This window comes from Charadrius vociferus, unplaced genomic scaffold (assembly GCF_000708025.1).
Source record: "Charadrius vociferus isolate BGI_N301 unplaced genomic scaffold, ASM70802v2 scaffold46, whole genome shotgun sequence".
Lineage (NCBI taxonomy): Eukaryota > Metazoa > Chordata > Aves > Charadriiformes > Charadriidae > Charadrius > Charadrius vociferus.
In genome coordinates this window covers 3,011,857-3,024,033 of record NW_009648710.1, presented here as the reverse complement: position 1 = coordinate 3,024,033, position 12,177 = coordinate 3,011,857, and the positions used below count along the sequence as shown (strand labels likewise).

At 35.0% G+C, this 12,177-nt stretch overlaps 1 protein-coding gene across 1 annotated transcript in view; it reads right to left on the bottom strand.

The window, feature by feature from the left end:
- The window catches only part of MKL2 (MKL/myocardin-like 2), a 57,804-nt gene that overhangs the window by 11,420 nt on the left and 34,207 nt on the right, over positions 1 to 12,177 (bottom strand). The window contains exons 7-9 of the mRNA XM_009886585.1: positions 5,410 to 5,550; positions 3,659 to 3,906; positions 1,928 to 2,081 (exon numbers count right to left, since the gene is read on the bottom strand). Coding sequence (XP_009884887.1) covers positions 1,928 to 2,081; positions 3,659 to 3,906; positions 5,410 to 5,550 — 543 coding nt within the window. The remainder of the gene's footprint in view (positions 1 to 1,927; positions 2,082 to 3,658; positions 3,907 to 5,409; positions 5,551 to 12,177) is intronic.

Below are 12,177 nucleotides of genomic sequence, written 5' to 3'. Positions count from 1 at the left end.
ACATACAGCTCCAAGTCTGGGCTAAAAACTTCTGAAGCAAACCTGTAGACGATGGCAGCAGTTCAGATAAAAGCACTGAACCCTAGCACACTGAACCCCTTTTATTATACTATCAAGACAGATAGATCTACTTATGAGAAATTCTATCAGGTCAGTCAGATGATTCAATAGACCCATCAAACACAAAAGGCTCTTTCCAGTTAGGAACTGAACAGTTCATCTGGGTGTGTCATCTGGGTTTCTTTTACTAACATAAAAAGTGTAAGCGGTCAAAATTAATCTAATTTTTGATAGAAAAGTGTTCTCAATTATCCAATAAGCTTACAGACAAAGTAAACTGCAAACATTGTGAGCGTAAATTAATTCCATGCTTCAAAATAGCAATTAAAAAAGAACAGTCACAATGAATGGCTTCTGTTTATGATCTACGTGCACCACACGCATAGTGTTTGGGCTATATGTATGTTAGAAGCAATTCTAAAAGAATAATAGGTAGTAACTTCAGTAATGTTTCAGTAGTTTGCCAGTCTAGAATTTTAAATTATAGGTCTTCAGGATTTGGAAATGATGAAAAGTCATAGCAATCCATTTGCATAACATCTCTAAGAACCACAGCAATTTTGTGTTAAATAACAGTCTACCTAACAGTGATTATCAGCTCTTTCCCTCAGTCTGTATCCTCTACACTTGCTTGAGAGCACGTTCCAATTTTTCTGTTTTTCAGCGATGCATTTCTGAATTCTTAATCGGAACTGGTTTAGATGATTCAGTGTTAAAACAACCACCAGCAGGTCTGCAAGTATAGCTTATATTACTGTTACCACATTAGCAGGAATACCAGTAAGTTATGCAGAAATGGATAACTGAACAGCTTTAGTCACTGCAAAGCAAAAATTCAGACATTAACTTTAATATCTTAAAAAGTTAATAGTTAATAATTTAAAGTTTGAAAAGCTTATTTCAAACACAGTTGTTTCAATCACATTTTACAGACTTGTTTCATATTAAAAAATAGTAATGTATGATTGTCATTTAAAACCTGTCTCGAGAATCTGATCTTTGGAAACCTTTTTTTCATCCCTTCAAGTCTTAAAAAAAATAAATTAAAATATACTGACTCCCATCCCTCAGAAACCCCAACACCTTGGTAAAAGGAAGAGAGAAATGGATGAACTGGCCACTAGATGTCCCTACTCCTCTGCTCAGGTTTGGCACATTTGGTGTAGTTGCTGTTGAATGGATCTGAATATAAAACCCCCACATGCTTCACAGTATTAATTCATGTTAATGTAGTTCTGAAGGAAGAAAATCCTATGCAGTGCCTTCATATTAGAGCTTAAACAGTTTACACAGTTATTTATAACTTCAAAAAGCTTTTATGAAATTTAGTGTTAATTTTCAGATGATGTGTTGAACCCTGGTAAGAAGGTCTCTTATTTTCTGTTCCCTTTTACTAGTGTTATTTCTGTATTGGCTTTAAAGCAGTGACCTCTCTGAATATGTTATTATTAGGACACCTTTAATTTATACTGCTTAACTAACCCTCTTCGTTGATATATTAAAATTGTCATAATATTACTGTTCCAGTGTTAAAATCTGTCTGGGCTAAAACATCACATGAAGTGCACCTCATAGTTTACACAAGGTATCAAATTATGTACCCATACAATCTGTCTGAAATTCTTGTTCCTCTTCTAATTCTTTGGGAAAGAAATATAATTTCTAGGACATATGCATGTGAGGAGGCCAAATCAAAACAAATATTTAAGTCTTGAAGAGTTGTCTATGAAAACTTTGACAACCTTATTCTAAACAGTTAAGAGAAAAGTGCAGTTTTCACAGGTAAATAATAACCTTCACAGTAACAGTTCACAAGTTATGACCTATAGTGATGCAAAGTAATGGACAAATCCCTCTTATTTTTTACCTTCAAGTCATCCAAGCTTGAAGGTAGAGGTCCTGGTTTCCGATTAGGAATATTACTGTTCTGTCTTGGTGAGCTGGCAGCTGATGTTGGTGTACTGTTGTTCAAAGTATTCAGTGGTGTGTTCCCATTGTTACTCTGTTTGTCATTCAGTGGCCTTCAAGTGATAAGAAAAAGGGGGACAACGTCAATGCTAAATATATCATGTTTTCAATCAAGAAGCTGTGATTCTGAATCTGGTGTCTATCAGGTTAATTTTTTTTTTTTTTTTTTTTTACAAATACGTATTTAACATAAAACATTACCATTAAATATTTACAGTAGAACAGCACAGAGAAGAAAACATAATGGAGTAGTACATTGATATTTTATTTTCTCTTCAGTTAAGCTTTTTAATTTATGCTTCATAGTTTTTATTACTGTCATGGCATCCCTGAGAGACACTATGGACTGCAGAATCAGTTTATACAAATTAATCATTAGATATGGCCACTAGTTACTTTTTTGTTTGACATCAGTAAAAAACCCCACAATATTGAACTCTATGTATCAACCCTAGATACATGTCCAATGTTCATATATAGTAAGGACTAATGTGAAGGCAGTTTACTCCGAAGATGACGCAGTTTTGTCAGCTGTACTCATAAGAAGAATCTCATACAACAATCTCAAAATAATTGTAAAAAAATTAAAAATGCCATCACTTACACTAGGAACCATAAGACAGGTCTTTTATTTTGTTCAACTGTTTTATGAAGAAACATTTCAGAAATGTCAGTAAATGGAACATAAGAAGCGTGGGTAAGCAGTCAGAAACATCTCTAGTCCAAATGTTAGGATACATGGTAATTATAAATATAACCACAGATGGTATCTTTAACTTTTCTAGCCTCACTTGCTGAGGAAAAATAACTCAGTGAAAACTCATTAAAAAAAAAAAACCTCAGCAGTTGAAAGTCATTTGAATTTAGGGTTGTGCAACCGTGGCATGTTATACTGTAAGCACTTCTAGGAAAAGATTGTCTTAGATGGTGAGAATGAAACTCTGCAGATAGCTTCTCATTCTGCTATAGGGTGCTGGCAACTCTTTGGAGATTTATTTTTCTGACTCCTAACCTATAAATCAGAAAGTATACTTCTTTACTGTTTAAAGTGCTAAAGATCAACACTGATGAGGACCTCTATAAGCATTAGAGATCAGGCTATAAACAATATACAAATTTTACCTAATTTTAAATGACTGTTCTTATTTGTAAACTGCAAAAATGTGGTCTCTGAAACTGATGTAAAAAGACAATAAACACACATCAATAGCACATGTCTTTGTAAAAGCCATTGTCTGTAAGCTTTGCTTCTGCTCTGCCTATCTGTCATATTTGAGTGAAAATGGCGTCAAAGCATTTTTGCTGTCATGTAAATGCTTTGAGTTTCAAATATGGGTCTGGTTGGAAAAAATGCATCTGACAGGTAGGAGGTTCTGTTTCCACGTCACACAAAAATAACTAGGACCACTTAAAGGCTTTTTAGACTTCAGGAGTATTTTAACAAGAGAACCACCTCATCACCTTGTTAAATGAGGCAAATAATACCCTCAGTGATGCACGCTGCCATTCAAGTTTTCTTGGGTTCCAACTGTCTCTTAACATTTGCAAAACACATTTATTTCTAAAGCACGAAGTCTACAACTGATGTATATATCTTTTCTTTAAAGGGGACAAACAATGCTTCACATACTTCAGCGGTGCAGGTAGAATTGTCTGGTAGTTGTAGTGTTGTTGCTGTTGGCTCAGGATCTGCAGTTGTAAAAACAGTTGCTGCTGTTGTAGCAGACGAGCATAGTTGGAGTCCATCTGTGGCTCATTTTTCTCACCTTTCTGATCAGGTGGAATATATTGATGATACTTCAATTTTTTCACCCTTGGCTTAGGTTCTTTACATTTCTTGCTCCGATGCTTATCATTTGGGTTCTTTGGGTGGCTTTGCTGTTTATGGATGGCAAAGATTGAAACAACTGTAACAGACATCTCATTTACAAGCAGGTACGCAAGGTCCAACAATAAAGCATACAGGAGCACATTTACTGCAAAGAGATGCTGAATACAATTATCCCTACAAACCTGCCCAAAAGGATCACTTACCATCCTTCAAAAGTTAATTTATTCCAGCTGGCTTACACTGTGCACAAGAAGGGGCCATCAAATCACAGTTTGAGAATGTTTTTTTAATAGATGGCACAAATGAAGCTAAGGGATTTTGCTAGTCATGACCTGTCATTGCTAAGAGGTGTTCTTAAACAGGTAAATTCAAAGCCACTTAACACTTTTTACAAGTAAAAGCTAGTATCTTAAACTCCGTCTGTAAACGCTTGCAGATCAGAAGTACTTAGAAAAGGTCTAGATTAAAAGCATAGACAGACAGTCCTATAAATTACAGGATTACTCCTATGAAAGTTTCAGCAGTATTCTTATTAGCAATACCTGCGTTTGTGATAAAACTCTCTTCCTTTACAAACTCTTTGAAATTATTTTGAGTGAAAAGTTAAAGCCAGTTACCTAGTTATACAGAAGGTACCAAAGCAGAAATCCTGTGTTGATCCGTGCACATTTATTACACAGATAGCCTGTTTTGGGGGATATCTGAATTTGTCATTAAGGTCTTGCATTCAGTAAGCTGGTAGAAGTACAGTGATTTCACTGCATATAGCCAATTTATACTAGAAATGGACTATTAGAGGTCATCCTTGTAAATGTAACTAAGAATTGATTTCACCTACTTAGGGAGAAGCCTACATACATATAATCATTACACAGCTGAAGACCTTTGGCCAAGTTGCTGAACTGAAATGTTATAGACATCTTCTAAGACAACTCTCTCCCTAATTGTATTTGAAAAAGTTTTCTGTGCTGCTGGCTAGGTCAGTGCAGAAAAGAGAACTGAGTACGTTCTTTTGATATTCAAATACAAGGATATAGTAACTTTACTCCCACAGTGCCTTCTGCTTATACAATAAATGAACTAAGAAAACAGTTGCAGAAAAGGAGCAATGCTGTTCACCAGTTTGGTTATAGGTAGGCTATGAATATGGTAGCCTCTGTTCCTATCAATTATTCTCCATTCAAAACTAGGTGAGAAAAGATTAATTTCACCAACAGAAAGTAGAAACTCAATCTTGCAAAAATCTATAGTCCTTATTTCTTAAAAACTTCCATAGCAATGTAATGCATAGTTCTGCCTGAAAACATTCATCAACTGTACTGTAAGGACCTCTTGAAATAATAAGCCAGTCCCTACAAGTGTTAATGGTTGATTGCGGCATGCAAAAGCTTTCAGTCAACAACCCAGTATGTTCTTATGAACACTAATAAAACTTGTTGTTAGTTATAGGCACTATAACATTACTTGTGTATTTTTTAATTAAATATAGCATTGGAAAAGGACACAGATTAAGAACATAGTCCCCACATGCCATTATTACAGATACCTACCTTTACTAACGTTGGGCCAGGCTTTGCTGCAGATACCGTATTCGTGGTCAGGGTGGTTGTAGCAGTAGAACGTGTAACATGCTGTTCGATTGTAGAGGGAGTTTTGAGAAATTCAGGAACTGGAGAGGTTAAAGGTGGATACTAATATTAAAAAAATATAAGGAAAAAGAGAAACATTAAAAACATCCACCGTCTGAATAATTGAAAAAATGTGAAAAGGTTAAGACAATTTAATATCATGTCAAATTCACAAAATATTTTTAGGAGGGATGGCGAAAACAGCACTCTTACATGTACATTTTGGTACACTTCAAATATAGCACAGAAACTGTTTTCTTACCTTGACTTCTTAGTTTGCGTTTTAAGTACTGCATGTAAACGTATCCACAATCTGTATTCACTAATACAGGATTTACTTCTAGTTTTACCAAAGCAAAGCAGTAATTGATTTTAATATCAATTTTTGTAGTATATCATAATAAATTTTTTACGTAAACTGCTCCTAACATGTATTTGTCTCTGGTTGGTAGCCCAGAATCAGATTAACTAATTGATGCCAGTTCTTAACTTTGTAATTGCAAAGTGTTTTTAGAACTGATAGCTATATTAAAGTATTTTTGCTCCTGGCATAAGGATTAAAAAAAAAAAAAAGAAATCTCTTCAAGGTAGTCATTCAGAATTACAGGAAAAGGTTATGTCAAATAAATTTCTTTCCTTGTTAGCATTACCAAGTTTCATACAATTACAGATTTTAAGAACATAACTAGTTTCTATAATTTTATGTGCAACTAAGTACAGAAAAATAGTTCAAACCAAATTTTATTAATTATAAATAAAAGGAGAGATAAGGGTTAAAAATCATTAAAGGAAGAATGGAGTGAACTGTTAGGAATTGTTAGGAGAGATACCACCATTTGTTATTACTCTGCTTGAAGCAACATTAAAATTTGACCCTAGACGCACTAGACGTATACTGAAGCAGCCTGCTGAAGTTATGCTGCTTTGTTACTATAGAATTGATGCCTTCACTATTTTCTGTCTGAAGTCAGAATCTTGTGTACGCAAGGAGAATCTTACCACCCAAACTAGTGCTGTCAGCAAAGTCTCTCTTTCATGAAGGTCAAACATCAACATAGGAAAAGGAACTTCTTGTTTCAGAATGATCATGCAGCAGCAGAGCAGATGTATTTTGAAGAGATGGCTTCCTATTGTATTTTCATGGTAACCATACCTCTGACTATGCCAGAAGGTGCATTTCTTCTGTATTTGACTGCCAGAGCAATTACATTACTCCGTGGGTACAATCCAGTAGCCTGAACTTTACTGAGTTTGTTCCCTTGCTGTTACAAACATCGTGTGTGTAATTTCTTCTATAAACTTATGAAATTCCATATAGGCTTCAGACTTTTTTTTTTATTATTATTCTTTTCCTGGGACCACTACGCCTACCAGAAAATTCCCAGAAGTTTTCCTGTGTAATAACCAAACTTCACTGAGCTTAACTTTGTCAAATCTATTTTTTTCTGTGCCGAAATTGTCTTCTGATTTAAAACCTATTTCCTTTTGTAGTGAATATCCCTCTGATGGGATATGGACTCTGCACATAAACACATCTCGGCCCTTGTTTTTCTAGCTACACAAATGACTTTTTATTCTTTTCTCATAAAAGAGATTTTTCATTCTGTGATCATCCTTTCCTGTTTGTGTTACAGTTTCCTTTAGTTTTCTTTGGATGTAAGTAACTGGAAATGTATAGGACATTCTGTATGGGGTCTCACTGGATCCTTGCAGTGGCATTAACACTTCTACTGGAATCATCTCTTCTGACATACTTGCAGTTTTACAGAGGAAGTACACAGTAGCTCACAGTCACTTCACTGCTGACCACTGCACCCCAACTGTCTTCTTCCTCAGTTTTCTCTTAAGTCAGAGGCCCCAGGTTTCCACACTTTTTCATGTGAAGAAGTGTTGTGTATATTTCTTTTTATGAACTATTCCATTCTATTGGAATTCCATCTCTCTCTTAAAAGCCCAATCAACCACTTTTTCTGCGTATCAGCAATCCAACACTGCTGACTATGCCTTCCAACTTTTGCGACATGACCTATTCTTATGTCCAGCTTGTTAGTGGTAACATGAAACCAGAATGTCTCCAAATCAACTCCTGTAAGGCACTATTACCAACTTCATTTCAACCCAATACTTCCCTCTTTCTGTCTTATCTCTGCTAATCTCCATCTTCTCCAGTTTTGCTAGTGGTTAATGCCATACAGTATTAAATCCAGACAGATGAAATCAGTTGCATTTCCATTGTTTAATAAAAAAAAATTAGATCACCCAGTACAATATCCCTTTTATAAAAGCCCATCCATTTCCATTAAATTCCTATCAGTAAATAGGTAAATTCCTATCAGTAAATTCCTTTTTCTTCGGAGTACAGTCTAAAACCTTGCATTCTAATTAATCAGATGGGTACTTCTCCCTAATTCATTTCTTCCTATTCTCTACTATTCTTCCATGAGATTGTACCATAAAGGAATTAAATGAGTTTGCTAAAAACACTTGGTACACATTTTGCAACTTTATGTTCTTGTTCTTTTGTATCTCTGCGATGGCAGTTATCAAGCTGCCAATCTGCATGCGCTAAGCTCTCTGACTTTTGCTTACAATGAAATTATAATAAATTTTCCCTTCTATCTCTGCTTTTCTTTTATACATTTTGCTGCATCTCCAACCGTCGGCTGCCAACCGGCAGCTATAGCTAGCTTGCCGTAACCTGTCTAAACTGTACAGTCGTTTTGATCCTTCTGTAGTACAGCCATCCAGAGGAGAAGCTGATGCTGCCTTACTAAATTGCAAGTTAGTATGCCATGCCCAGTCACTGAAACATTGCACACATGCCTGTCTTGGGGTTGTGTCAGTTTATGGTGGCAGGCTAAAGATATAAATGCCTCTATTTTTATATCCAACTTTCAAAGTGTTTGCTCTGGAAAGCATCCGATATCTACACAGTATCTGTTATTTGCTGGACTTGCATAAGAATTGGCAGGGGACTTTAGAGGGACTTTAAAAAGAGTGTTCTGGGTACTCTGTTCCAACCTATTGCACTCCTGTCGCTTTTAAGTTTAAAAGGCTTATTCTAGTTACATCAGTAACATTTACAAAAGCGCTTAGTTTGTCTTTGTATCAGCGTCACGTACAGTATTACCATAAAGGACAGGAGAATTCTCATGATTTTCACTTGTTCTTAAAGTCCCATCTACAAAGCATTTTAAATGTTTGATACTTCATCTTATTCATTACATAATCTTTTACCATTCATCATTCTGATCCTTCTTGAACCCAAACAAATAACATTACTTTAAACATACTATTTGGCAACCCTTTATAGGCTATGAAACCACCTCTATAATGACAGCACAACAAAACTATTTAAAATGGAAAAGTCAGTAACTTTCAAAAAAACCAAAACAACACCAAAACCAAACCAAAACCCCACACCCAAACCCCCCACTTCTAATTCATACTACTTGAAACTGTGTTAAACATTCTCCTCTTGCCATAGAGTAAATTACTTTTTCCTTGCTTTAGTTGTTATCCTAAACTACAAAGGATTAATGGCTACATGAAATACAAAGCTTTTTTACAAACTTCCCAGTTTTACCTGCAAGCATTAGATGAGGCAATGAACCATGCATATCATTTACTTGATAATTTTTTAAATTAAAAAGCCTAAATTAACAGCTCTCAACTTCTTAACTTGATTACTTCATAAAGTAATGTAAAGATTATTTCCTTTGAACAGATCTTTTATTTCCAATTACAGCTCGTATGATTTCTGGACCTTTTCTTCTAACTTCAAAGCAGCATCTAGCAGGTCAACAAGCTACAGTGAAAATATTAAGAAAATAGACATTATATTCTGTCTTATCAAGCAAAATACTTCTGCCACTTTGAAGATAACTGTTTAATGTCTTCAGAATTGTGTACACCACAATTCGATCTGTTTTGAGTGGTGTGGTTAAAATGCCTAATCCTTACCAGATGCAAGTACATCAGGTTAAAGCAAGTTTTAGATCATCAGTCAACGAGAGCTGAAGGTTCTCAAAGTTAGGTTACAGCCTCTGAGGCCTGGAAATGTCTGGAGGAGGAAACCTTGAAAAGAACTCTGGCTGCACTCCTCCACTGTTTTCAAAACATTCTTTGTATTTTATGTTGTAATAAAACGTAAAATTTGTCAGAGGAAATTAAAAGAATGAAGGAGCAATTTCCCAGATGCATCTCCTGTAGAGACATGCTGCGCTGTTAGTCTTTATTTCAAAAGCAACAAGAAGGTAAGCATCTATTTTATTCTGCAGATGAGCAGCTTTGCATTTTGGATCTGTGCACAGAAGCGGCTGTAATAGGTTATGAAATCCATAAGCAAAGGATTGAAGTTCTATCTGAAGTACTTTTTCAATCAAGTTCAAGTGCTCTGTTATTTTGTTGCTGCAATCACATATCTATCTTACACTTCTTACTTGAAAAGCTTTTGGAATGTATTGCTTTGAGTATTTTTATTTAACTCTCCATTAGGAACCTAACTCTTTACTTAGGAATCTAATTCCATGTAGTTTGTTTTCAATTTATTCAACACAATTTACATTCTCTCGACATGAAATCAAATCCACATCTTGATCTGTATGTTAGGGAACAGGGAAATAAAATGGATGTGCTGTACTTTGTGTCCAGCAGTGTTTTTGAATATGAACTTTGCAATGCTTTTGTGTCTACTATAGTAATAAGAAAACCAAGGAGAGTAATTCCAGATCTTGAACTACTCAGTTGTCAAGTATCCATGGTCATTAAGACAATAACATCTTTGGAGCACGAACAATAATTACCTTGTATTTAACTGTTTAATTTTACATTACTCTATACAGTTGCAACTCAATACTCAGTTCCATCTTATCTTTTTGTTCATGTCTTATAAATTGCAGCACAGTTCCCTATGCAGAGTCCTGGCTTTGCTACAAACCCTCTTGAGAGTTTAAATATATAAATAAATGCACTTTCCAAAAGAATGCTTAATAAAAAGACAAGTATTAAAATAATTTGAACTACAAAGTTATGCATCTTTTTCTCCTTTGTGTAGTGGAGAAAGTGATGAAGGTACACTCCTAGGAAGTCCTCATAAAAAAATCCATTATAGATTACAGTTGATCAGCATTAACCTGAAGAATATTACATGTTTATGGAAGTACCATTCACACATTGTTCAAGTTTTTATACACTCTTAAGTTCTTTCAAAATAAAGTATTTTAATGTTTGTGTTATACAGGCTAAACCAACTTGTTTTTACCAGGTACAGACTTGCATGAAATGAAACAATTTAAAGTCCTAAAGCTTTTGGCTTTCCATCAAATTTACTTTTTCTGCTTAAGGAATAGTGCTCAAATTAATACAAAATATTTCAGCTAATTATTCAAAAACAACAAAATTACCAAATTTTTTGTGTTTGCTTATACACGCATGGTACGGCGATACCAAGTATACAAGGCTGGGTGCAATATTATTAAACTGATGTCATTTGTAAGTCACCTCATCTATATAATACTGCCATGAAAACCCAAGTCTTTACACTTCAATAAATTATTCAGTGGAAACACGGATAGTATGGTAAAACGCATCAATCTGAAGCATAAATTCTTCTTCTGTGATAATATAGCTGCTTTCATCTAAGTACGCCAGGAAAATGGTCTTACTGGGAGAAACAGTAGTTCAGAATCAAGGACTATTTTCTAGCATACAAGATTGCTCAGCAGACACGTGTAAATTTGATTCAGCATCTCACTCGGCATGGACACAAGGCAAAATTTTTGTTCCTCTTCATTTCAATGAAGACACAAACCAACAGTTCCTTTAGGCAAGTATAATTCAGAATATAAGCACAGTTTGTCATTTATTTAGCTCTGTCAGTCTCAAATGAACAAGCTGTTAACAAGTGGAGATGAGCACTGTTACATCTGGCTAGTTTAGAGTTTGCTGACCCTTCAAGCTCGTTGCTATCAGATAATGTATCATGACACTGCTTGCCTTTCCCTCCACTGGAGCCTTAACTTGCGTCTCTTTCTCTATCCAGAGAAAAAGTTCCATGGAAGTTGCAGAAATCTAGCTAAAAGCAAAGCCTTCTCCTTTTAACTGGGCACAAAGTAGTGAGTTTAAAACTACTACCTGAGGTATGACAGAAAACACCATAAACAATCTATTTAAGCGAAACATAGTAACCTTTAAATAAATACATGTATCTCACTAGTGAATAAACTTACTGGTTAACCCAAAGGCGAAGATAAAGACCTGTGAAGCAAGCACTGTACAAGATAGTCTAGAAAGCATCCAGATAACTATATGATTATGCATATAACCCTGTGTGTTCAGTAGCGAATAGAAGATTAAAAAAAAATTCATTTGTAGCACAGATGTTTGTTTCATTACTGTTTTGACAAATTATTTTACAACAGCATTTTTATAATGTGTTTTAAAGATAGGGTAGGCACTGTTACTGTCCATTTCAATTCACAAAAAATAATTGTTTTAAGAAGCATTCTCTTTCAAAACTCATTTTCACAACTCTTGTGAAAACAGTCAAGTGTTTTCCTTCAAATTCACCGTTCTTTAAATCCTCAAGCATTTAAATGCTCTACTGTAAAGACAACGTTTTATCTGCCATGGCAGACACTTACTTTCCTTTCTTTGTAAGTAACTCAAGAAAATACTAAAAACCTCATG